At 35.5% G+C, this 24,809-nt stretch overlaps 1 protein-coding gene across 5 annotated transcripts in view; it reads left to right on the plus strand.

Annotated features, from left to right (window-relative positions):
* The window catches only part of FOCAD (focadhesin), a 315,881-nt gene that overhangs the window by 216,024 nt on the left and 75,048 nt on the right, over positions 1-24,809 (plus strand). For all 5 annotated transcript variants that reach the window (XM_017949827.3, XM_021927475.2, XM_031654276.1 and 2 more), the window contains 3 exons: positions 12,087-12,179; positions 17,858-17,946; positions 21,885-21,929. In XM_017949827.3, coding sequence (XP_017805316.2) covers positions 12,087-12,179; positions 17,858-17,946; positions 21,885-21,929 — 227 coding nt within the window. The remainder of the gene's footprint in view (positions 1-12,086; positions 12,180-17,857; positions 17,947-21,884; positions 21,930-24,809) is intronic.

The following is a 24,809-nucleotide window of genomic DNA, read 5'->3' on the forward strand; positions in this document are numbered from 1 at the left end:
AATGGACTATATTTAAATACATCTGTTTCTAGACTTTCTATTCTGTTTCTTCAATCTGTTTCTCTAGTCATTGGTTCATACCATGCTTTCTTGATTACTGTAGCTCTGTAGTAAGTCTTGGAGTTAGGTATGTCAGTCCTCCAACTTTGTTCTTCTTCAATATTGTGTTGGCTCTTCTTTGTCCTTTGTCCCTTCATATGAACGTTTGAATCAGTTTGTTGTTATCCAGGAAGTAACTTGGTGAGATTTTGAGTGGGACTGTGTTGAGATTTTGAGAATTGAAGTTAGGAAGAACTGACAGCCTGACAATATTGAGCTTTCCAATCCATGAACTTGGAATATTTCTCTATTTATTTCATTCATTATTGATTTCTTTCATTAGAATTTTGTAATTTTCTCCTATAGGTATTATATATACTCACACATTTATATGTCTCTGTGTGTGTGTGTGTGTGTGTATATATATGTGTGTGTATGTAGGTTTACACCTAAGTATTTTATTTCTGGAGGTGTTAATGCAAATGCTATTGTTTTTTTAATTTCAACTTCTATTTTTTCATTGCTGTCATATAGGAAAGCAATTGATTTTTGTATTGTAACCTTGTGTCTTGCAATTTTACTATAAGTGCTTATGGGTTCCAGGAGTTTTTTGTCAACTTTTTCAGATTTTCTATATAGATACTCATGTCATCTGCAAGCAAAGACAATTTTGTTTCTTTCTTCTCTTCAGCATACATTTTACTTTCTCTTTTTGTCTTATATCAGTAGAAAGAATTTCCAGGTATGATGCTGAAAAAGAATGGTGAGAGAGGACATCCTTGTCTTACTCCTGATCTTAGTGGGAATGCTTGTAGTTTCTCAAAATTGTGATGTTAGCTGTGGGTGTTTTGTAGATATCCTTATCAAGTTGAGGAAGTTCTTTATTTCTAGTTTACTGAGAGTTTTTATCATGAAAAACTGTTGGATTTTGTCAAATGCTTTTTCTGCATGTATTGATACAATTATGTGATTTTTCTTCTTTACCCTGTTGATATGCTGGAATAAACATTAATTGATTTTCTAATATTGATTTAGTCTTGTGTACCTCAAATCCATTTGGTTGTGGTGTATAATTCTTTTTTACATTGTTAGATTTAATTCGCTTATATTTTGTTGAAGCCTTTTACATTTATGTTCATGAGAGATATTGCTGTGAGATTTTCTATTCGTGTTAATACATTTGTCTGGTTTTAGTTTTAGGGTAATGCTGACCTCATATAATGAGTTAGGAAGTGTTCTCTCTGCTTCTGCCTTCTGAAAGAGACTGTTCGGAATTGGCGTGATATCCTCCTTAAATGTTTGATAGAGTTCACCAGTGAACACATCTAGGACTGGTGCTTTCTGTGTTGGAAGGTTATTAATTGTCAATTCAACTTCTTTAATAGATACAGGCCTATTCAAATAATATATCTGTTTTTCATGTGAGTTTTAGCAGATCGTGTCTTTCAGGGAATTGGCCCATTACATCTAGATTATCAAATTTGTGGGCATAGAGTTATATATATTCTTTCCTTATTATCCTTTCAGTCTCCAGAGAGTCTGTAGTGATATCCCATCTTTCACTGCTGATGTTAATTTCTAAATTTGTTAAATTTGTTAAGGTGCGTGTTATGGTTCTTTTAAATTTGTTAAGGTGTGTTTTATGGTTCAGAATGTGGTCAATATTGGTGAATGTTACATGTGAGCTTGAGAAGAATGTGTGTTCTGCTGTCATTGCATGAAATAGCCTGTAGATGTCAATTATATCCAGTTGATTGATGGTGTTTTTGCGTTCAACTATGTCCTTACTGGTTTTCTGCTTGTTGGATCTGTCCATTTCTGATAGAGAAGTGTTGAAGTCTCCAGCTATATGAGTGGATTAATCTATTTCTTCTTGGAATTCTATCAGGTTTTGCCTTATATCTTTTGATGCTTCATTAATAGGAGCATACACTCTAAGGATTGTTATGTCTTCTTGGAGAATTGACCTATTTAGTACGTAATGTCCCTCTTTATTTTTGACAGCTTTCCTTGTTGTCAAGTCTTCTCTGTCATAAATTAATATAGGTCCTCCTGCTTTCTTTTGATTAATATTAGCATAGTGTCTTTTTCTGTCCATTTACATTTTATCTGTATGTGTCTTTACATTAAAGTAGATTTCTTGTAGACAACATGTAGTTGGGTCTCAGTTTTTTATCTACTTTGACAATCTTAATTTGCTTCCAAAATGATTATTGATATATTTTGATTAATATCTTCTATATTTGTTACTTTTTTTTGTTTGTTGCTCATTTTCCTTGTTCTGCTTTTGTATTCTCTTTTTGTCCCTTTGGTTTCAATTGAACATTTTATATGATTTTTTAATCTTTTGTTAGCATATCAGTTATGTTTCTCTTTTTACTTTTTAAGTGGTTGCCATACAGTATGCAATATATATTTACAACTAATCTATGTCTACTTGCAAACAACACTATACCACTTCACAGGTGGTGTAAATACTTTATAATAACAAATAATCCTAATTTTGCCTCTCATTCCTTGTATCATTGCTATCATTCATTTCACTTATACATAAGCATATGTGATCATATACATGACTACTATTATTATTTTTTAACAAACTGTTATCTGTTAGATTAATTAAGAATAGGAAAATAAAAGCTTTTATTTCATGTTCACTTATCCCTCCTCTGATGCCTTCCTTTGTTTATCTAGATCTGAGCTTCGGATCTCTATAATGTGCTTACTACCTAAAAAAACTTTAAACATTTCCTGCAAGGGAAATGTACGGGTAATAAATTTTTTCAATTTTTGCTTGTCTGAGCAAGGCTTTATTTCTCCTTTATTTTTGAAGGATCATTTTGTGGGGTACAGAATCCTAGGTTGGTCGTTTTGCTCTCTCAGCACTTTATTTCACTCTCTTCTCTTCTTGCTTGCATATTTTCTGGTAGAAAGGTGGATATAAAACTTATCTTTGCTTCTCTATAGGTAAGGTATGTTTCCTTCTGGCTTTTTTCAGAATTTAAAAAAATCATTGCTTTTATGTAGTTTAAATACAATATCCACATACCTATAGGTTTTTGGCATTTATCCTACTTGGTGTTGTCTGAGCCTCCTATAACTGAGCTTTGATGTCTGACATTAATTTGGGAAAATCTCAAGATGATTTCAAATATTTCTTCGATTTTTTTTCTCCCTTATTTGTCTGGAATTCCTATTATGTGTATGTTATAACTTTTGTAGTTGTTCCACAGTTCTTAGATATTCTGTTTTCTTTGCTTCATTCTTTTTCCTCTTCACTTTTTAGTTTTAGAGGTTTCCATTGAGATATCCTCAATATCAGAGATTCTCTCCTCAGTTGTGTCCAGTCTGTTAATAAGCGCATTAAAAGCATTCTTCATTTCTGTTACCATGCTTTTCATCTCTAGCATTTATTTTTTGCAGGGGAATCTTTGATTTTTCTATCTTTCTGCTTACATTGTTCATTTGTTCTTGCATATTGTCTCTATTATCTGTTATGGCCTTTACCACATTAATCACGGTTATTTTTAATTCAGAGTCTGCTAATTAATTCCAGCATCCCTGCCATATCCTTACTTGGTTCTGATAGTTGCTCTGTCTCTTTAAACTATGTATTTTACCTTTTAGTCTTCCTTGTAGTTGTCTCTTGATAACCAGACATACATATTAGGTAAAAGGAAATAAAGTAAATAGGTCTTTAGTAATGTAGCGGTAAGGTGGTCGAGGAGTAGAGTCATTCCATAACCCTATAATTAGGTCTAAATCTCATAGTGAGCCTAGAACTTTCACAAGTGTTTCCCAGGATTTGGATTTTTTTCTCTTTTTCACTTCCTTAAGTGGGATAGGATGGCTGGAATGGGCTAGAGTTGTCTATTTCCCTTCACCCACTTAGAAGGCTACAGGATCTTGGAGATGGGTATTTCTTTCCTCCAGGCTGGTTAGGTGCTGATAAAACTATTAGGTTAGGCTCTGTTGTATAGTTTCTTTTTTCTGGTGGCAGACCTTGTTAAGAATAGAATGCCGTTATATTTCAAAACGTTTTTCCCCTCCCCCTGCTGTGATCACAAGGTGAGTTTTTTTTCTGATATTCATTATGAGAACTGATTGAGCTTCTGGAGCTAAATAAAACTCATAGAGCTAAAACTCATAGAGCTTCTGGAGCTAAAACCCTCCCTATGACTGGGTCCACCTAGAGTTTTAAATTCTCAATCTTGTCCATTCTTAGCCTCCAGCCATTCATCAACTATCATTCAGGTTTTTCTGCCCCAGCACTGGTTACTATGGTGGTTTCTGTCTGTGGGTTTCTACTTTGGTAAGCTGTGATTGTCTCTGTAGCTGCCTGTCTGTCTCTCCAACTTTGAGAGCAGCACTTTGCTCTGTGACCTCATTTTCTTTTACAGATCTCATAACAGTTGTTGGTTTTATAGTTTGTTTAGCTTTTTAGTTGTTGTTAAGATGGAGTAGTGACTTCCAACCTCCTTACAGGCTGGACTAGAAACCTTCGCTTTCCGTATTTTGAAGTGTATTTTGATTTGTGTTAATTGTTGATATTTCTTTAACTACATGATTGCTAAACTAAGTAATTTTCAATGCTATGGAGAGCTAGCTGTTTAATGTAATCTGTGATAAATTTCCTTGGAAAGTATTATATCCTCTTGTTTTTAAAAACTTTTGGATTTTTTTCTTTGTCTTTTCTTAAAGTGAAATTCTCCCATGTTACTTTTAGAAGAATCATAGATCCAAGTTTGATTTGGGGTTGGCCTGACACACCAGGAGCAGTTCTGCAGAATGACAATCTTGTTTAGGCTTCTCTAAAACTGAAGTGGCCTCTCTCTTTGCTCCTTTTTACAGGGGACAAGCAGTAGTCATTTCAGATCAGCTAGGGCTTCTCCAAGCTCAAGTGGCTATCCTCTTTTGTTCTGATGTATACCTACTTCTCATCCTGAGGTTAACTTGGCTCCTGTTGCAGAGGAAGCTGAAGGTGAATGACAGTTTCCTTCCCTGAAATTTGCTGCCAGTCTTGTTATCCTTCGCGTTTCTAACTCTGACATGACACTCTCACCTAAATTGGCTGATGCTGATTTGTCCCTGGATGAGAATGGCAGTCTGGCTTCATTATTTTCTCCATTCATGTGCACATGCAAATTTGCCTGTTTCTGCTGCTGCTACCCAACCATATTTCTGCCTCAGCATTAGGTAATGAGTTCTCTCTTCATTTTTATTTCAGAGAAAACTTTTTCAGACCTATTGGCAGCTGTATTGTAAATAAAAGCTTTAGTTCTACATTCTTTCTTCTTTTTTTCAAGTGATAATAATTTGATTCTTTTTACCTAATAAATTAATTTTGTTTTCCTGCCTCCTTTAAATTTTTCCCTAGAAAAGTACATATGCTGTAACCAATCATTTAAAATATAAGAAGTGTATTTGCCTTTTTCTTTCAGTGTCATCTTTATTTTACAAAACATATTTGGTATGAAGTACAAGGAATAATGTTAGCATCTGTGCAATATGAAACAGTTAGATGAACATTGTGAATAATAGTGGGGAGAAGTGGTATCTGTGCTTCTTACACATTCGCCCTAGAAAACACTGTGAAAAGTATGGTTTGCTATATTTTAGATACTCCATAATTACCATGTGGATGTGAGTTGTTATGGTAACTGGGTTTCTCCCCTTCTATTAAATAACAGAATAAATGGTTACTTGAGATGTGACTGAATTGTCAGCTTTCAAGCTAATGTTATCCTGATTGGAAACAGTGGAGAGGTAGGAGAGAAGGAGGGAGAGAGGGAAGGAAGGAGGAAATGTTGGGGAGAGAATATTTAATTTCCAGAAAACACCTGGAAAGAGATGATTGTCATTTTACTTTAAAAAGTGTCCTCCCTTCTCTTCTCGTCACTATCTGTCAGAGGAACAGGTCTAACAGTAATTTTGTCCCAACAAGATTACTATCGATGGAATACTGAAGCCCGTTATTTCTTGTATATAAATAATGGGATATTGAGTGGCTTTTGGGGTCTCTAATACCAGTTGCAACTGGTTTTTCTTCTGGGAATGTGGAAACTGTGTGTGTGTGTGTGTGTGTGTGTGTGTATATGTGTGTGTGTGTGTGTGTGTGTGTGTCATAAAGCTAAATGTGGTGGTTCAGTATTCATCTGTGTGTCTGTGTAGCAGTTGAAGTTAAATACTTTTATTTTGATAATAATGTTTACATATGGCAAGCATGAAAAATGCCTTTATAAGATTGGGGTTTTAAAATTAATAGCAAATACTTAGTTTACTTGTCAGTTTTTACATGCTACTCTTCCAATCCCATTCTGGTTTGACAATCAAAGAACACCATCGAAGTTTGTTACCTGATTTATAGTATTTAATGAAGGGCTCTTATAATGGGTATTTTCTTGTAGATGAAATAATCATATTCGTTAAGATCACTCAAGAGGCGGAATGCAATACCAAATTTTTGGACAAAGTATTCTGAACTGTAAATTAACTAATTAGATGGATATGTAGTCCCTTGTAGTAAAACATGTATGAGGAAACATGATTACCTTTTCATTTTCTCTCCCATCATTCCCCTACAATTGCGAATTATGTGTCTAAGCAGAACATTTCCTGTTGTGATAATATTTCAAGTATACTTAATTAAAGCTTACATCATACAGATTTAAAAGTTTACAGAATTTCAATATATAAAAATTATAATATCTACTTTAAAATTTTACCATGTCATTCAATATGTTTTCATCTGGAATTAAACCTTTCCTGGCTAGAACATTTTAGACTTGCTTTTGTAAAATCTCAAAAAACTAGCTTCTCAACAACTCTGTGTCTATTTAAAATAAGTTTTAAATGTTGTGTTTCCAGAATGATTAAAACTTGAACACCATAATTTTCTGCAAATACTTGCTTGTGATAGTATGATTTTCACATAACAAGAATTTGTCTTAAAGAGAATGCTACGTATTTAATTCTGTTAAACTCAGCAGGTACTTAATTGAACACTTATGTGCGAGACACTGTTATGGGTACCATGGGAGGGATTCCAGCATGAATAGAACATGACCTCTGCTCCTTAGGATTGCATGAGATTAAGATCTAAAGACAGAATCTGTGGAGTGTTGTGGGAGAGGCACATATGTACTGGAAATATGGAGATGAGAAAAATTATTTTGGTAAGTAGAAATGAGAGGAAAATGGGTCATTCAAGGCAGAGGAAGCAGTGAGTGCAAAGATCCTGTAAAGTATAAGACAAGCTTGGGAACCAGTTCATAATTCAATGCAGCCAGAATATAGGTTTTGTAAAAGAGAGGAGCAAGACATCAGGTGGAGAAATTGGTTGAAGGTCTTGGCCAGCAGTTATTTCTTCAAGTAATTCTAAAAGACTTTGAACATTATACAAAAGAGTTTGGACTTTATTCTTTAATGAGCCATCAAAGGTTTTGGAAAGTTCTGAGTTAATGTATTAATAGTAAGAGCAGCACCATTGGGGATGTGTTAGGACAAAGAAAGGTTTTAAGCTGTTAAGAGATCAGTTACTAGATCATGTTAATCTAGGCAGGAATTGGATAGGACTAAACCAAATAAAGGAAAAAGTTGGGACATATATATTAAGTATTTCAGAAGTGGACTCAAGAATTGAGTCTCAAGGCAAGGGAGACTCCCAAGATAAATCAGAAATTTCAAACCTGGGTAACTGGAACATCGATAGATAATATTTGACGGGAACAGGAAAGATAAGAGGAAGGGTGGATTTTGAATGATGATGACAAAGAAGGGTGCAAAGTCTAATAGATGGTGAGAGGTGAAAGTTTGAGAAGTACATGTTCTAAAACTTGTGATTTTTTTAAACTAGGTTTTTTTTAAATTCTATATTTATTTGGGTATAATATGAATACACTAGAGTTCTCCCATTTTACTGTCTAGTTCTGTGATTTTTGGTAAGTGCACACATTCCTCCAACCAGCACTATGGTCAAGATGAGAGTAGTTCTACCACCCTCAAACATTTCCCCATGCTCCTTTGTAGTCAGCCCCTTTCACCACCTCCATCTCCTGACAACCTCAAATGACTAAGAGGACTGAACTCCAGGTCCTAGCCTATCCTCACTTCATCGGGACAAATTTTGCTTCAGCTTTTTGTCTTATATATTGGCATTTTACTTTATATTGAATTTGGGATAGGGTAGAAGAATTACATAGTTAAATGTTTGAAAATCATCATTCTTCTGTGTTACTGATAAAGCTCTTTCTGAGCTGCCTTTATCTCTTTCCTGGATTGTTGATGTGGCCTCTGAGTAGGTTTTCTTGTGTTGACCTTTGCTATCTTTAGTCTATTTTCAACAGAGCAGTCAGCATTGTCCTTTTACAATATAAATTAGATCATGTAATTCTTTTTCTCAAAAACTTATAATGGTCCTCTCTTCAGTAAGAATAAAAGCAAGTCCTGAACAGTGCCCTAGAAGGCCCTGAATTCTCTGGGTCCCCATTAATTCACGAACTTTTTCTCTTTCTACTCTGTGTTTTGCTCATTTTGTCTATTGTATTTAGACTGGCCTCTTTTCTCTTTCTCAAACAGGTCAGTTGTGTGCTTGCCCAGGACCTTTGCCTTACCATTATCTTTAAATTGAGGTGTCATTCACATAACATAAAACAAACCATTTTAAAGTGTGCAATTCACTGGCATTTAGTACATATACAATGTTGTACAACTATCACCTCTATTTGGAAATGTTAGTTCCGAAACATTTCATCTCTTCCAAATGAGACCATGTCCCCATGAAGCATCCACTTTCTATTCCCTCCTCCTTTCTTCCTGTCTCCCTTCCCCTCTCCCCCTGGCAGCTACTAATCTACCTTCTGTCTCTATGACTTTACCTATTCTGGATATTTCATATAAGTGACATCATATAACACGTAACCATTTGTGCCTGATTTCTTTCACTTTGGCATAATGTTTTCAAGGTTCCGCCATAGTGTATCAGTACTTCATTCTTTTAATGACCAAATAATATTTCATTATATACATATTGCATATTTTATTCTTCTAGTTTTCCATTGATGGACATTTGGATTGTTTCTACCTTTTGGCTGTTGTGAAAGTGCTGCTATGAACACTGATGTACATGGATTTGTTTGAATACCTGTTTTCAGTTGTTTTGGGTGTATACCTTAGGTGTGGAATTGCTCAGTCATATGGTATTTCTATGTTTAGCTTTCTGAGGAACCACTAAAGTGTTTTCCATACCAGCTGAACCATTTTTTATTCCCATTAGCACTTACTTTGGTCTTTACATCCTCACCTCCTCCAAGTTTTTGCCCATACTTTACCTTCTCTACAAGATCTACTCTAACCACCCTATTTAACTCTATAACCTGCTCCTATCCCTGCCCTCACCTCATTAGCATTCTTCTCTCCCATGTATATATTCCTATTGTGGTCTCTTCTTTGGGCACATGTGTAATGTTTCATTATAACTCACTGCCTCTTACACATTGAAACTTGACTTTTATTCTTCCCTAAGCCATAGGACCGTGCATCTCAATTCTCCATCAGATAGCTGTCATTGCAAGAGTATGTGTAGTTACTTATATATAAAAAAAAATTCCACACATTCATTAAAGCTGAGTGATACAGTGATCGAGAACCCTACTTTATCATCTGCTGAATAACTAGGTTGCAACTTCATGATTTGAACTTATTTTGTTGGTTGGATTTTTTTCAAAGGCTTCTCACAAGTATAGCAAATTGGACATAATTGTCATACTTTATAAATGCTAATTGAATTTATTTTTCACCCTAGTAACATTAACCTAAAATATAGGTGATATGGATTACTATACAGTATATTAAATTGAAATAGCATTCTAAAATATGTTTTTGTTAAAAATGGTCAGGGGAGTCCTTTTAGCTTGTGACACAATGGCACTTTAAGGGCATGACTTTCTTCAAGCTGTTTCTCTAAAGTCTCTCTTCATTAAGAGAAAAAGCAAAAGCAAGAAAATGCATTTTTAAAGAGATTTGTGCACAGCTGACTCCATAGAACACTAAAACTAGGGTATAATCCCATAAAACATGGGGAGTTCAGGCTGGCGTCTAGGCTGAAGCATTCTACTGTGCTCCTGTACCCACCTTCAGCTATGGTTGAAGCAGCAGGAAGAGGATTAGCTTTAACCTTGAGTTTATAACCTCCTTTTAAATAGGTTTCCTGGCATGAATGTTTTCATGTTTAGAGGCTGAACATTTGATTTGCTCATTTTCATTTACATTTTTTCCATAATCCTTTCCTTTTTAAAACTCAAGTTTAAAAAGCAATTGTGAGACCATTGTCTTCCCCGCAAATTGCTCTTTTGCCAATTTGCTGAGGCTAAGGGTATTCTCAGTAGTACAATGATTCTGTGGGTTATTTGGCAAAAATTTAAAAATATTTTAAGCTTGTAAAGTAAGAGAGAAACGTTTTGGTTGTGGTGATTGAGTATTGTTTCTGTTAAATCCAGGTGTCAAAATAGGACTTGAAGATAATTATTATATTTTATGAAAAGGGAACAGAACTGATAGGAAAAAAGTTAAAGAAAACTGCCCACATTTTGGAGATAAAGAGCAGAGCCAAAACCTGATCAACGCCTCCCCAACTGGAAATAGAACCTAGGTTGTAGTTTGCCACCTGAATAACAGGAGAAGAAGCAGGAGCTGGAGGACTCATTCCTTCAAGGATTTTTGTTGACTTGTTGACAAGGCTCCCCTCACCCTGCTCGTTGTAGTACTTATTCAGGAAAAGTCCTGTCTTTATAATTACTTTTAAGTTCATTTCATGGCTGAGTATCTGTTTCATACTGTATAAGATCAATGTTTTAAAAACCGCAATGCCATTAGAAGTAATAGATAGCAGTCGGAATTAACCTCTTTGTTTTCTTTATTCCCATGGATTCTTCCTATTTGTGTCCATTTCTGGGTCTCTCACTGGTGGAAAAGTCTCTGCAGACACAGATAATCTTCTCATCTTTCCACAGTACCTTGTATATAGTAGGACCTCGCTAAGACTGGGATTAAAGAACATACTAGAGGCCGTGGGAACCAACTGTATTCAGAGAGACTATTATCTTCTTATCTTCCCTGTCACAAGGCACTGGAGAATATTAATCCTTATAATACAATAAAATGTCCTTAAACAGTAGTTATCATGATTCTGGTGTAATTACATACAGATTTGTTTTCTCTCTCTCTCTCTCTCTCTCTAGTCTGTAGGACACAGACTAAAGTTTTAGTTGTTTGACTTTTGATGTGTTACAGGAATCTTGAAATATAATGCACTGTGACTGTTTTTCTTGATTGATCTTTCTTTAACAGAAGCAGACCTTGGGAAGATTTGTTGCAAGAGAGCCGTGTACTAATAGGTAGAAACAGAAATGACTATGAAAACCAGATGTTTTGTCTGGGCTTCTATTGAGAAACAGGGTTTCCATGTTGGCATATATAATTTTTCTCTTGTTTACCCACACTGATTAAAGGCCATTGATCTAGTGGTGTGCACAATTGCTGTGTGCAGTACTCATTTGCATGCTCTTACCACTGTGGTTTCTATACAACATGATATTTCTGTTGGCAATATAAGTTTATTACTTCAGAATGGTCATATTGGAAATCCAGGATATGAGCAATATTTATTTTTATTTAAAATTACTAGGGGGATTTGTTAGACAATGCCTAGTTTCCTGACATTGGCAAGAGGCCTTGAAATTAGAGTTTCCCCCTAATTTTCAAGGGTAGATTTGTATTACATGTACATTTTAACTTGTTATTATTGTAGGATTTTATTTGCTTCGATTTACAAAATTCTATGCTTACTCTATTTTGTCTTCACAAGACTCTAAACTCTTCTCCTTAGGAATATCCAAAATATATTATTTGTGGTTCTGATCCTAGACTGATTTGGTTTGTTTTCAGAATCTAAACCACTTAAAGAAAAGAAAGAACTGATGATACAGTTATAATTTTGTTCTGTTTTAATACTGTGTAGTCTAACATGCTGTGGTACATTTTTCCCACAGGTTCATATCCAGCTTTCAGAGTGGCACCGTGCGATTTTTCTTCCACAGGCCTGGCTTGCATACATGAGTCGAGCTTATCATGCCATTTTACAGGTAATGAAACCACAGGATAGGTTTGCTTTGGCGAAATGTCTCCTTATCTCACGTTTTACTGGAAATGTGTATTTAATATAAAAGCAGTTGGAAAAACAGCACTACCAAAAATGTAATGGTTGTTTTTGCTCATAAAAGAATGTGAGGCGCATATATATATATTTTGCATTGCTGCACTTAAAATTAAACAGCGATGCCCCCCAAATCCGTGTCTCCCATCCAAAACTCCTTCCTGAGCGCTACTCTCCTCCATCCTGCTGCCTTCTGGACATCCTTGCTTGGCTGCCCCACAGCACCTGACTTGAGTGCATCCCAAACTGAGCTCATCATCTTCCATTATACCAGTACTTCCTCAAGCTGGACTTGCTTACATCTCCAGCCTGATCTCTTAAACCTTCCCCCAGATTTATATGTTTCAGTCTTGTTAAATTTCTTTGTTTTCCTAAACTCAGTATGTCTTTCATAACCTCTTAGCTTTTACACACACTATTCTTTCTGTCTCTGACCCTGCCATTCCCTCTTTACCCACCTAATTTCTACTTGTTCTTTACCTACCCAATTTCTACTTGTTCTCTAGATCAATTTATCTGGTCAGGCACTGTGTGCCTTACTTCTCTCACCTTGGATTATATGCCCTTCTTGTGTACTTGCTTAGTATCTGAGCTTCCCTTTTTGAAGCCCTTATCATGTTAGTTATTTGGCGAGGACCTCCAGTTGTCTCTATGCTCCTAAGGGTAGGAGGTCTGTTGTCTCTGGCCCTGACATAAGTGTCTAGACATACTAGGTGCTCATTAAATGAATGAGATATTCTCAATTTACGTTTATTTGATCCAATAATATTATAAGTTATAGTTCATTAATTTTTAAAATTATAAATAATTTTTAATCAGTTGGGGAATATACAGTTAACAGTATAAGAAAACAACTAGCTTAATTGTTTTTCCTAGCTTAAAATTGATTATTAAGGATAATAGGAAAAATCCGATGCTACTTAAGTAATTTATGTCCCAGAATAAGATTTCCATGGAGGGTTAGAAGTGCGGTATTGTGGTTAGAGATAACAGCTCTCCTATAAAATGAGGTGAGGGAGTGAGGGGGGCATAGGATAGGTTGAGATGAATGACTCTCTGGGCAATGGTGTTCTAATTGCAAAACCTTTTTGCAACCCATCTTATGGATCCTAGAACTCGTAAAACACTAATGTATCTTCAGAGATTCTGATTCATTAGAAGTGAATAGGGGACCAGGAATCTCCGTGTTCTACAAGCTGCCAGGTGATTTAAATCCACATAGTCTACCAGCCAAACTTTGAGCAAACGGTTTTAGAAGATCCTCTAAATGTACTGTAATCTGCATTTTAAAGATGTTCCTTTGGAATCATCATTTTCTTTTGCTTATTGTTTCCTTACTCAATTTTTATCTTCAGCAGCATCTGGGCACCCAGCATGTTTTGGATAAATGCATGAGTGAATGAATGAATGACTCACGTCTCTGTATTTCTTTAACAGCCAATTACAGTTTTTAGTCAGGAAGCATGAGATTGCAAATCAGAGTATGCACTTTTTCTCACATTCATTTTTCCCCAAGTAATGTTGAGTTTTTTCTTCACCAAACTATGGAACATGTTTTATTGGGGAGGTCCCATGCTGGGTGTGTGGGACACTGAGGGCACTCCTTCCTCACAATGAGCTCCCAGTCCATTGGTGGAGGCTAACATGCCCAATAGCAATTCCAGTACAATATGTTTGGTACATTAATAAAGGATGTTCAAAATGCTATGGGCACCTGGAGAAAGGGATGAAGAGCTCCTCCTCCTGCAGAATGAACTGAGAATTCTATTTAGCTCTTAGTGTAAGAAAGGCTAAATTGAATAGGATTATAGTATAATTCTGCAGATGACTTGCAACTGATTAAAAAAAAAGCCGTGATTTTTTTTTAATAAGGGCTATGGTTTGTTGAGTAACTAGTGTGTGTCCAATACTTAACATATATTATTTCAATTAATCTGTACAGAAACCCTTTGAAGTGGATGTTATTAACCCCATGTATAATAGGATTATAGATGGGGAAGCAGGGTTAGCTAGGAAAGCAAAGCAAACAGTTCAGGAACCCAACAGGCACTAAATGAAAATACAGGAACTTAACCTGGATTTGTCTGACTCCAGAGCCTTAGCTTTTTCCACTGTGCCATGTATCTTCCCTAACACTGTCATTAATTGTTATAATAAATAATGCAAGTTTGTTTAATGTTTTAAAGGGCAGATCTATTTGATCTATGAAAAACCTGTCGGTTTTTCATGATTTTTAGCAATGCAGGTCAATTATTCTGCTATTAAGGTGATGGTTGGTATCTTTATTTATCATTTAAAATCCATTAACTTTGGATTTCTAGTAAGTCCAGTTCCATTGAGAGTTGGTGACAAAAGAAGAGAAAGTGAAAGGATAGATTAAAATGAGATTTGCAGTATTATTTAAAAGTACAGCAGTGTGTTTTAGGCTATCACTATTACTTGAAAGTACACTGATGCATTTACGCTTAAACAAGTTTTTTAAATGAGTCCACACACTTAAATAGAGTTTATGGTATCTTGGAATAATTGGAGCAACTGCCAGACTCCTTGTCTATATCAAGAATTTCTGTCCTAGAAGACACTTTTTCTGTACAGGAATTACAGTTACTTCCATCTGGTGCTAGACATATTTTTTAGCATTAAACTAGAGGATCATTTCGAGGAGCGATGTTTTATTCAATTAAGCCTAGGAAACCCACTAAAAGGTACATTCTCCATTACTTCCTGGAGGCTAATTAGGATGTAAGTCTGAGATCTGAACACTACTTGTAGCTTCTGCTTAGATGTCTGCTTCAAGCCTTACCTAATTTTTCCGTAGGAACCTGGGGTTTTTAACTATAAGCATATCAAAGTGGTTGACATGGAGAGGTATTTAGATTTCTTCCCATTAAGATGAAAAATGCAGATAGAAGCTGACTGACAGTACAGAGACCATTTTGGTTAGGAGCCCTCTACAGTCTTTATCTTGTTACCCTTCTGGGATGCTGTGGAGGTTAAGGTCTCCAGCCTTTGTGAAAAGGGCTCTTTGGAATTGTAAATATGATCTCAAACAGGAGAGAGGTATGAAAGCAAATTAACTGTAGGCGTTTTTTCCTGAATTGGCCGTCTAGTTGCCAAATAATCTGAAATCAGAGCCCAGATCAGGAACTGCAGCTTCTAATAAGTTACTCTATGACAGCTTATACTTTTTTTCCTTTTTTGTGTGTGTATGTTTGTTTTGTTTTAAATGTATAGAAAGCTAGGTGAAATTACTTACTATAATCAACAAGTTCTTATGGTATAGGCTAAAGATTAAAAATCAGAGGGGATAGCTAGATTAATCATTGGAATCTACAGGCAATCCAAAAATCCTCAATTCAGGTGATCACTGTAGCCATTTTGCTCCCAATAAGTTTTTCTCAAAAATGTTTGTCAGAAAAGCAGAGATGACTGAGATGAATGCTGCTGGATCTCTCTATTACCAGTACATCAAGAATTGGAAGACAACATGGATCTGAGTAAATAGCCCAACATAGATTGGCTGGCAGGGATTAATGAGGGAGACATTCCAGAAAAGGAGATGGAAAAGAACAGACTCAGAGAAAGAAAAAACATGCAAACGACTTAGTCGCAATAGAATGGTTGTGCTGGTTTGTGACTGCAGGGAAGATTAAAATGGTAGGCCTTCTTAAGAAGGTGCATGTATTCTAGTTTTCTTGTGTTTTGTTTATTTTTAAACGAATTTTAACCTTTTAATTTCTTGTTCCTTGCCTTTTTTGGAAAAGCATTATAGGAAATGTTTTAGGGGTAAGGAGGCATAATTTAAGAAGCATAACTGAGACAGGCAATAAAAATTGTTTTATACTTTGTTTTGCCTGGACTCCTGGGAGACCAATATTAATATCTTGCTAGTTTCCAAGAAACAAACAGGAGAATGAAAGGGCCAGAATTCTATCTTTGAAAGTATGGAGAATGAGGATGGATATGATTGAAGCAAACAAACTATGAAGGATGTGAATAGAGTGTCCGTTACATCTCAGAGTGCCTGAACTGGCGAGCCCCAGGGTATGGTGAGTTGGGAGTTGTGCTAAATACGCAAACTCCGTAGATTGATAAATAGTCTTTGACCTCACAGGGTGAGTAACTGTGAGAAGTACTAGGACATATAACTTTATAGTCTGGATATTAGATTTTTGGGAACCTCTTACTCCATGAGATTATACAGGTAAAAATATGGATTATTTCAGGAAATATTTAGATAAATTCATGAAAGATGGTTTTGTAAGAAAATAAGAGGGGGGTAGAGATCTTTGGTTATTGACAACAAATCTAATAACGGTAACTATTATTTGTTATCAGGCACTATGCTAAATAGGCACTTTTTTATATTATTTATTGTCATGCTTTAATACCATGAGATATTTGTTGGCCACATTTTACAAATGAGGGAACTGAAGCTTAGAGAAGTGAAGTAACTTGTCTGAGTTTACACAGCCAGTAAGTGTAAATGGCATTAGGCCAAGGCATTCTGAGCCTATGTCCTTAACTCTTCAATGTGTATCACTTTTCTAAGTATGGAGAGATACATACTTTTCTTCTATAGACTATATCTTAGAACTCTAAAATCAATAAGAAAAAGACAGCTAATAGAAAAATGGACAGAATAGAAAAATCCTGATAGTTAAGTAAGATGTGAAAAGATGCCCAATCTCACTAGTAAATAATGAAATAACATTAAAACCATAGTGAAGACCATTTCATATCCACCAAAATGGTAAAAATTAAAAGCCTAACAATTCTGATTGCTGGTGAGAATATCAAGTAACCAGAACTCTTGTTTACTGCTTGTGAGATGTAAACTGGCACATCTACTTCTGCTAATGGTTGGGCATTACACTGCTGAATTCTTGTCCAAGTTAGGGCCCATCAACAAATCAATATTTTAATCACATTTAGATAACGTAATTGGTGATGGAGTAGAAGGGGAAGCATCTGATTAAAATAATTCTGAGTAAAAAAATGGAAAAGATAATACATATTTAAAGGCCTTGGACTTGAACAATGTTAGCAATATTTTTTTCACATGGTAGAATTTGGGAATTATGGTATCTATTTTTATAAGTTCACTCAAGAAATAGAATTGTGATGTGGAGCTGTTGGAGAATAAACTATGTTGTATCTTACCTGAATCTTAAGTGTTACGTGCTTTATCTAGCTTGTTTTCTATGTTTCTGTTGTAATACTGGTGTACGTCCCTCAATCTTGGTATATTTTGGTGTTAGCTAAAATTATCAGTTGCTAACAAAGGCAGATCACTAGCATGTAGGAGATTTTTTAAATGGGGCCTCTGAAATTCAAATTTGATTCAGTAAGTATCCCAAAATGAAATTCTCTGCACTAAATTTGCCAAACATACAACTTCTCTAGGATTTTACCTCTTTGGTGAATGTAGAAATACCTGAGCATTGATGTGATGATTTCTCCTCACACATTCTTTTTCATAATCTAATATCCTATCCTGAACACTTAAGGCCAAATGGGAAATGATATATCTGTGTTTTCCAAAGAAATTTTAAAATCACTTCAGCCATCGAGTTTGCATGCTGATTTATGCTGTGATTTTTGCAGGGAAGACTAGGAGAGCTGGAGTTGCAATTAAAACATGGAAAAGAAGAACCTGAGGAGGTGCAGTACAAAAAGAGCACAGCCTGGCTCTGGTAAGGGTTCGTGTTCAGCTGCCCATTATTTGTCATGGGAAGTGAGCTATGAGGGGAAAGGTAACTACTTTGAAGGCTTTAAGGTTAGTAGGTTTAACTTCTATATGAGCCTGAAGGGGAAATGACAGAAGAGCTGATAGATGTATTCCCTAGATAGAAGATGGAGAGCTTTATTTATAAATTATACATACACACACACACACGCACACACACACACGCGCACACACACACATTCTAAAACAATGTGGAAACAGTTTGCTTTTTCCCTTTTCCACCTGTAACTGATTATTTTATATGCTTTTGAATGAAAAATTCTGTTTTTCCCACTCTGTTCATTGCTTTCCTACCTCACATGTAGTCAAGGATTACTTCTCCCCTCTTCTGCTCCCATTTTCCCCAAGACATAATTATTAGGAGCAACTTTACCACGTCATGGCTTTAATTTCTTTGGCAGACATTTCCTAGGGAATTCCCACTATATTATCTAGAAATATATTAGTACTGGCTCATAAAAGCAACTTAAATTGTTACATGGGTTGAGAAGAATACTGTATCAGATTTGTGTTTCACCAGCCTAAATGTAAGTAAAGTGCCTAAATAGCTTTGCCTACAACCACAGGTTGCTTTAATCTGAAAATCTGTCCAATGGTTATTTAATTATAGGTTTTCATTTACTGACAATTGGCTGATGTAGAAAAGCAGAAACTGTGTGTGTGTTTTTGATTAATTGTATTCTAAGCCATATTTTCTAGATTTGTAAAAAAAAAAAAAAAGGCAATGAAGTTTAAACATTATGATATTGGATTTAGGATTAGAGGGTTTTGCATCCTATTTGCTCATACCTTTTGCATCTATTTTTCATTTAATCATCTGAAAGTGATAATTGGTGAAGTAGTATATTTGCTAAGTTCTTTAAAATATGTAGAAAGACCTATCGATACCTATTGCTGGTGAAAACTCATGGGCTGTGTATATATGGGTATAAAGGAGACAGGTCCCTAGAAGTTTCTTAAGAATGATATAGGCTGGGTGTGGTGGTTTACACCTGTAGTCCCAGCATTTTGGAAGACTAAGGCAGGTGGATCATTTGAACCCAGGAGTTCAAGGCCAGCTTGGGCAACATGGCAAAACCCTATCTTTATTAAAAAAAAAAAAAAAAGAAAGAAAGAAAAAAACATTTAGTTAAACCTGCAGTGACTAATAAGCTACCTTGAAGTGAGCTCTTCATCATCCTAACTTAATTGGAACACAATCCCAAATCTAAGTAAAGTCGTCACTTGATTTATTATTTCAAAAAGTATTTATTGAGTGTCTGTCATGTGCCAGGCACTGTTCTAAGCACAGAGGAACAGTAGTGAATAAAGCCCCTTCTTTGTCCTTCCAAAGCTTATACTTGAGTAGATGGAAACCTATAATAAGCAAATAAACAAATGGAATATGATAGAAGTTGATTCGTGGAAGAAAAATAAAGTATGATAAAGGGAATAGAGAGTGAATGAGGATTGAGGGAGGTTGGGGGGTGGCGCTACCATTTTCTGTAGGGTGAACAGAGTCTTTTTAATAATGTGACATTTGAATGAAACCTGAAAGAAGTGGTGGAGTGAGCCAAGCTGATATGCAGAAGAGCATTCTAGGAAGAGGAAACAGTGAATTCATCACAGGCCCTGGGAGTGTACCTGGCAAAGCCTGTGTGGCATAGAGAGAGCAAGGATGGAAATAGTGGACATAAGAGTAGAGAAGTTCGGGAGATTGCAGGGTGGAGAGCCTTTGTCAGCACAAAGAGGACTTTGTGAGTGAGATGGAGAAACATTGGCAGATCTTAATCATAGAATTTGACTCATGATTTAAAAGGACCACTCTAGCTGTTATGTTGAAAATACACCCTGCGGGGCATGGTTAGGAGTCTGTTGCAGTAATTTAGGCAAGAGATAATAGTGTTTTAGACTAGGATGTTATTGTGGAAACGTACATTGATTTTGAATCATTTTAAGCAGATACCATATGATATAAATGCTAATACTTGAAATAAAGGATGTGAAAGAAAGGGATCAATCAAAGATATCTCAAGATTTTAACTAAACAAAAGTATGGCATTTCCATTTAAGACAAGGAAGACTAGAGAAAAGCAGGTCTGCGTAGAGTAGGAATCAGATTTTGGACTTAGGCCTGAGATGCCTCATTAGCCTCCAGTTAGAGATAGCAAGCAGGTTGTTGACTAGTCTGTAGTTCCAGGGAGAGCTCAGGGCTAGAGAGGTGAATGTAGTGAACATCAGCATATTGATGGCATTTAAAATCATGATGCTGGGTAAGGTCACTTAGGGAGTGAATACAGAAAGGGAAGGTTTCAAAAGATTGAGCCCTGGTTCTATATTTAAAGGTGGGGAAGATGAAGAGGGAACCAATAAAGCAGATGGAAAATTAGTTATCAGTGATGTAGAAAAAGAAACAAAAGAGGGTAAAATCTTAAAAGCGAAGGAAAGAAGGTGTTCTAAGAAAGGAATAACCAACTGTGTCAAATGCTGCTGTTAGGCTGCAGAAGATAGGGACCGAGAATTGAGCATTAGATTCAGTCTCTTGAAAATAATTGGTGATCATGACGGGAGCTGTTTTGGTAAGAGTTATTGAGACAAAAGCCAGGATCTAGAGAGAGTGGAAGGAGATAACTAGGGTCATCAAGTATAGATAATCTTTTACAGGAGTTTTGATGTATAACAGACTAAGAAATGGGGCAATAGCTGGTGGGCTTGTTCTTCTTTCTTCTTTTAAAGGGTGGATACTACAGTAGGTTCACATACTAAGGGGAATAATACAAGTAGAGATGGAAAAATGTGTGATGCAGCAGAGAGGAGGGAGTAGAGAAGTAGCTTTAGTGCACAAGTGGAAAGTTTGACCTTAAATGTAAGTATACATAGGTCATCATTTGTAAATATCCCACGTTGACCAATGAAATATTACGTTGAATGGACTATATTCCATTTAGGAACACAGAAACTAGACAGTACATTTTAGAGAAATTTACAGTCAAATGCTTTTGAAAAATAAAAGATTGAGATCTATAGGAGGTATTGCACCTGTCTGCAAAACTTGCCTCTTAAGAGTGACTCATTCTCAGAGTGCTGAATAGCTAAGATTTTATTATATATCAAATGTAAATATTTATGAATGTCAATATAATTTGTATTTAAATGCAATAACTTTAATAATGTTTATGAAACCTTTAAATTTATAAAATTCAATGTTTATATTGAAAACAATCCTTTTAAAAAAGTAAATTTGACAGCAAGTGGTTATTTTTTACTTTATCTTGAAAATTCTATATTGAATTAAAAAATTTGGTTCTGTAAATATTTGAATTGTACATACCTTCTTTCTAACCCACAAGTATAATTATTTTCTTTTGGCTTTCCCATGACTATATAACAAAAGTTTGAAATTGCATTTTCTATAAACACATAGCAACTATTTCATATGTACAATTTGGAAATTGTAAATTGATGGTTTGGTGAGCTTTCAGGTAAAAAAGAGAGACTGTCTTAGTCCATTTGGGCTTCAAAATGCCACCACATTGGGGATTAGGATTTCAACATGTGAATTTGGTGGGGTATACAAACATTCGGTTCATTGTAGAGACTAATATAACGGACACTTGTATACGCACCACTCCATCTGAGATAACACTGTTACAGTGCTGTCGTATATCCCCTCTCAGTCACACATTCACCTCCTCCTTGCCTCCACTCAGTGACCTCATGAACAAGAAAATGAAGCTGTCTTTGAAGCAGAGCCCTTATTACAGTTCTTTCACCTTACACTGAAATTCTAGTACAGTTTTAAGATCTGGAGCCATTGCTGGATGTTCTTATTAATTGATGAAAAAGAGAAAGGAATGATTTCTTGTTCTACCATAAACTCTTATTTATTTTCCATCTTGATTGCAGGGTTAGAGACATGCTGACTGATGAGATCACCAAGGCAGCTGCAAAGTAAGATCCATTTAGTCTTTTATCAAACATTTTTTATAAATACTTTTTCCTGGCAGGTACATGGTACATACATTTTCTCCTTTTAGGGCATGTCATAACTTTAAGGATTTTAAAGTACTCTTCAATTATTTTTCAAAAAAATTAATCGTTACCCTTTCTTATAGTAGGTGAATTCTTACTACATGTCTTTTTGTGAAAATACAGAGGGATTGGTACTAACATATAACTTTTACATCAGGAGTCACTGAAGTTGAGCCCCTGCTATATACCTAACAGATGACATGTGCTTTGGTGCAGACTTAAAGGACTGTAATTTAGTTCAAGGGGATAAAAAAAAAAATCCTTGCTAATATGAGTTATGTTGGTAGTAATTCCTTTTGTTCCATTGGTGTTACTGGGTTCAACATATCTAAAAATTGAATTTTTAAATGCTAAAAACTAATGCCAAGGCCCATTAAACAAGCAGTTTTAGTCAAGTGCTTATGGTGTTTTAACAAAAATTACTTGATTGTCACTGCCTTGATGGTTTTTATTTACCTTAAGCCAGCTCTCACTAAAAAATACCCAGAACTTGCTTGAACAATCTCTTCAGGTTCCTTTGTTAACTAATAAGTTGACTAATTGTTCCTGGCAGTAAGTTACATGCCAGTTACACTCCTCCCTTCCACCATCTCCTTTAACTGCTGCCATTTCTGTTTGACTCCTTTCTTTTTCGCCTTCAGCTAACATAGATATACCTTTGACCTAGAGAATTTCATGTGTATTGAAAGTCCATATCATCTAGAAATTTTTAATTGTAGTATAGTTTATCCTTTTCATGTCGCAAAACCTTCTGTAGCTAAATAGATTTTGCCTTAAAAACAAAACAAAAAATGATCTACCTTAGAGTTAGCTTTCTATTAGTAATTTCTTAAACAGACACTTAACTGTGAAGTCTGATCTCAGCAGATTATCACTATTCAGTCTCATGTCTTCTGGATAAAGAGAAATAGAAGTGATAATCCTCCCTGACTCAGTCCTATGGAAGGCACTGGGAGATACCTGTTGATAAAATGAAAACTAAAGTACAGAGAGCTTAGATAGAGACTCATTTATGTCTTTTTTTTCCAGTTTGGTGAATTACAGACACAGTGGGAGAGGGCACAGTTGCGTATCAGAGGGGGAGGGGATGCTGGGATGAGAATGCAGGCTGTCTTTGACCTTTACCTGTCATAGTTTGTTCTCTTAGGTAGTCTACGTAGATCCTATTAAAAGCAGTGCTCTGACCTTTGCAGCAAAAAGCTTGAATGCAGAAGAAGCTACCAACTTTCTCCTAAAACACATTATAATTTCCCCTGTCTAGTAGCTATTGCAATTTTCCATTCTAAAATTGTATTCCAGGGTGATTGTGATCTTCAGATTCATAAAGCATCACTTTGTGACTAGTACCTAAAGAAAGTGTGTTCACATGAGTAAAAATAATTCATATTCTCGTGGCATTACCTTCTCATCAAAACTTACAAAGTATTTTATAGACCTTATTTTAATAAAGCAATCTTGACAATACTAGGAATGGCAGCAAGTGAATAAGAGATATTTTAGGTCTGGAGGCTGAGAGACTGGTGATAGAGCAGGGGAAAAAAATCATTCTGTCACCCTGTCGTCTTCTTCCCACTGGCTTCCTCCAACCCTGTGAGGTCTTCACTACTGCCCACTGCCAGCTTAGCTTCCCTATCCTTAGCTACAGCTGCCACAGGCTGATTTGGGTCAGGATAGGGCTTGTTTTGTTCAGAGCTAGAAGTTAAATGCAAAAAGTAAAATACCAATCATGGGAAGATCCTGGTTTGTTCATTTAATAACCTTTTTAAAGCTTCAGGGATGGGGTAAGGGAGAATCAGAACACGTATAAAACCTGATGATTGATGTAAATTTATTTCCATTATTATTTATTAAACAGATTTAAACCTGAAGATAAAAATCCCTAAAGTATTGAGTCACTTTACTAATATGTAATGTAATACTTTGTCCGTAAGAAAGCATCAGTGTAACTCATCCTTCCTTGTGCTTTTTAATTAGATTAATAGCATCATTTTGTTTTAAAGGACAATTTAATTAAAATGTCAGTGGTGTTGCCTAAATAAATACTGTATGGATGCTGACATGTTATTATGCAAATTAGTTGCTGCCATTTGACTGTTAGGGGATAGTTATTGAGCAACAAGGTGATGAGTTTTTACTGAACCAGTTATAGATTCCCACCTCTCCAGCTCCTCCTTGAATTCATTTCACTAAGTATGTATTGAGTACCTTCTATCCATAAGTCATTGTGGCAGGCATGAAGGGAATGCGAAAAGTTAGTCATGGTACCTTTATGAAATGTGTAACTTGGCCTAGGGCTGCACTGTGTAGAGTGGACTAGGTTTTTAATTCAAAGATTATTGTCCAAATATTCGTTCATTCTGCAACCAAAGATCTTATTACCAGTGGTTTTAAATAAATTTTTCTCCATTACTTAAGAACAATACATACTCAGGTATGTCAAGACTAGTGAAGGATTTGAAATAAAATAGTTTTTGGTACTGTTTTAAAACTGAGGCTAATTTCTGTTTCAGAATTTTGGGGTTAAAAATAACTTTTTATGTTATCTTATCTAATGTATTTGTTTTATGACATTTGATACCCAGATTCTAGTGACCTCATGTTTTCTGCAGGATAATAAAACTGGGACTCTAATTAATTCTCAGATCACTCAGAATTTAAAACTATTTTTAAAACTCAGCTTTAGGGATTCATGACCATTTTACAGTAGGAAAGGTCTCAGGATATTCTGTTAAAAGAAAGAGATACTATTAGAAATAAAATATTTAATTTTGTTTTTGTTAAATGATTTTATGGCTAGGG

The sequence above is a fragment of the Papio anubis genome, chromosome 13 (genome assembly GCF_008728515.1).
Source record: "Papio anubis isolate 15944 chromosome 13, Panubis1.0, whole genome shotgun sequence".
In the NCBI taxonomy this organism is placed as follows: Eukaryota; Metazoa; Chordata; class Mammalia; order Primates; family Cercopithecidae; genus Papio; species Papio anubis.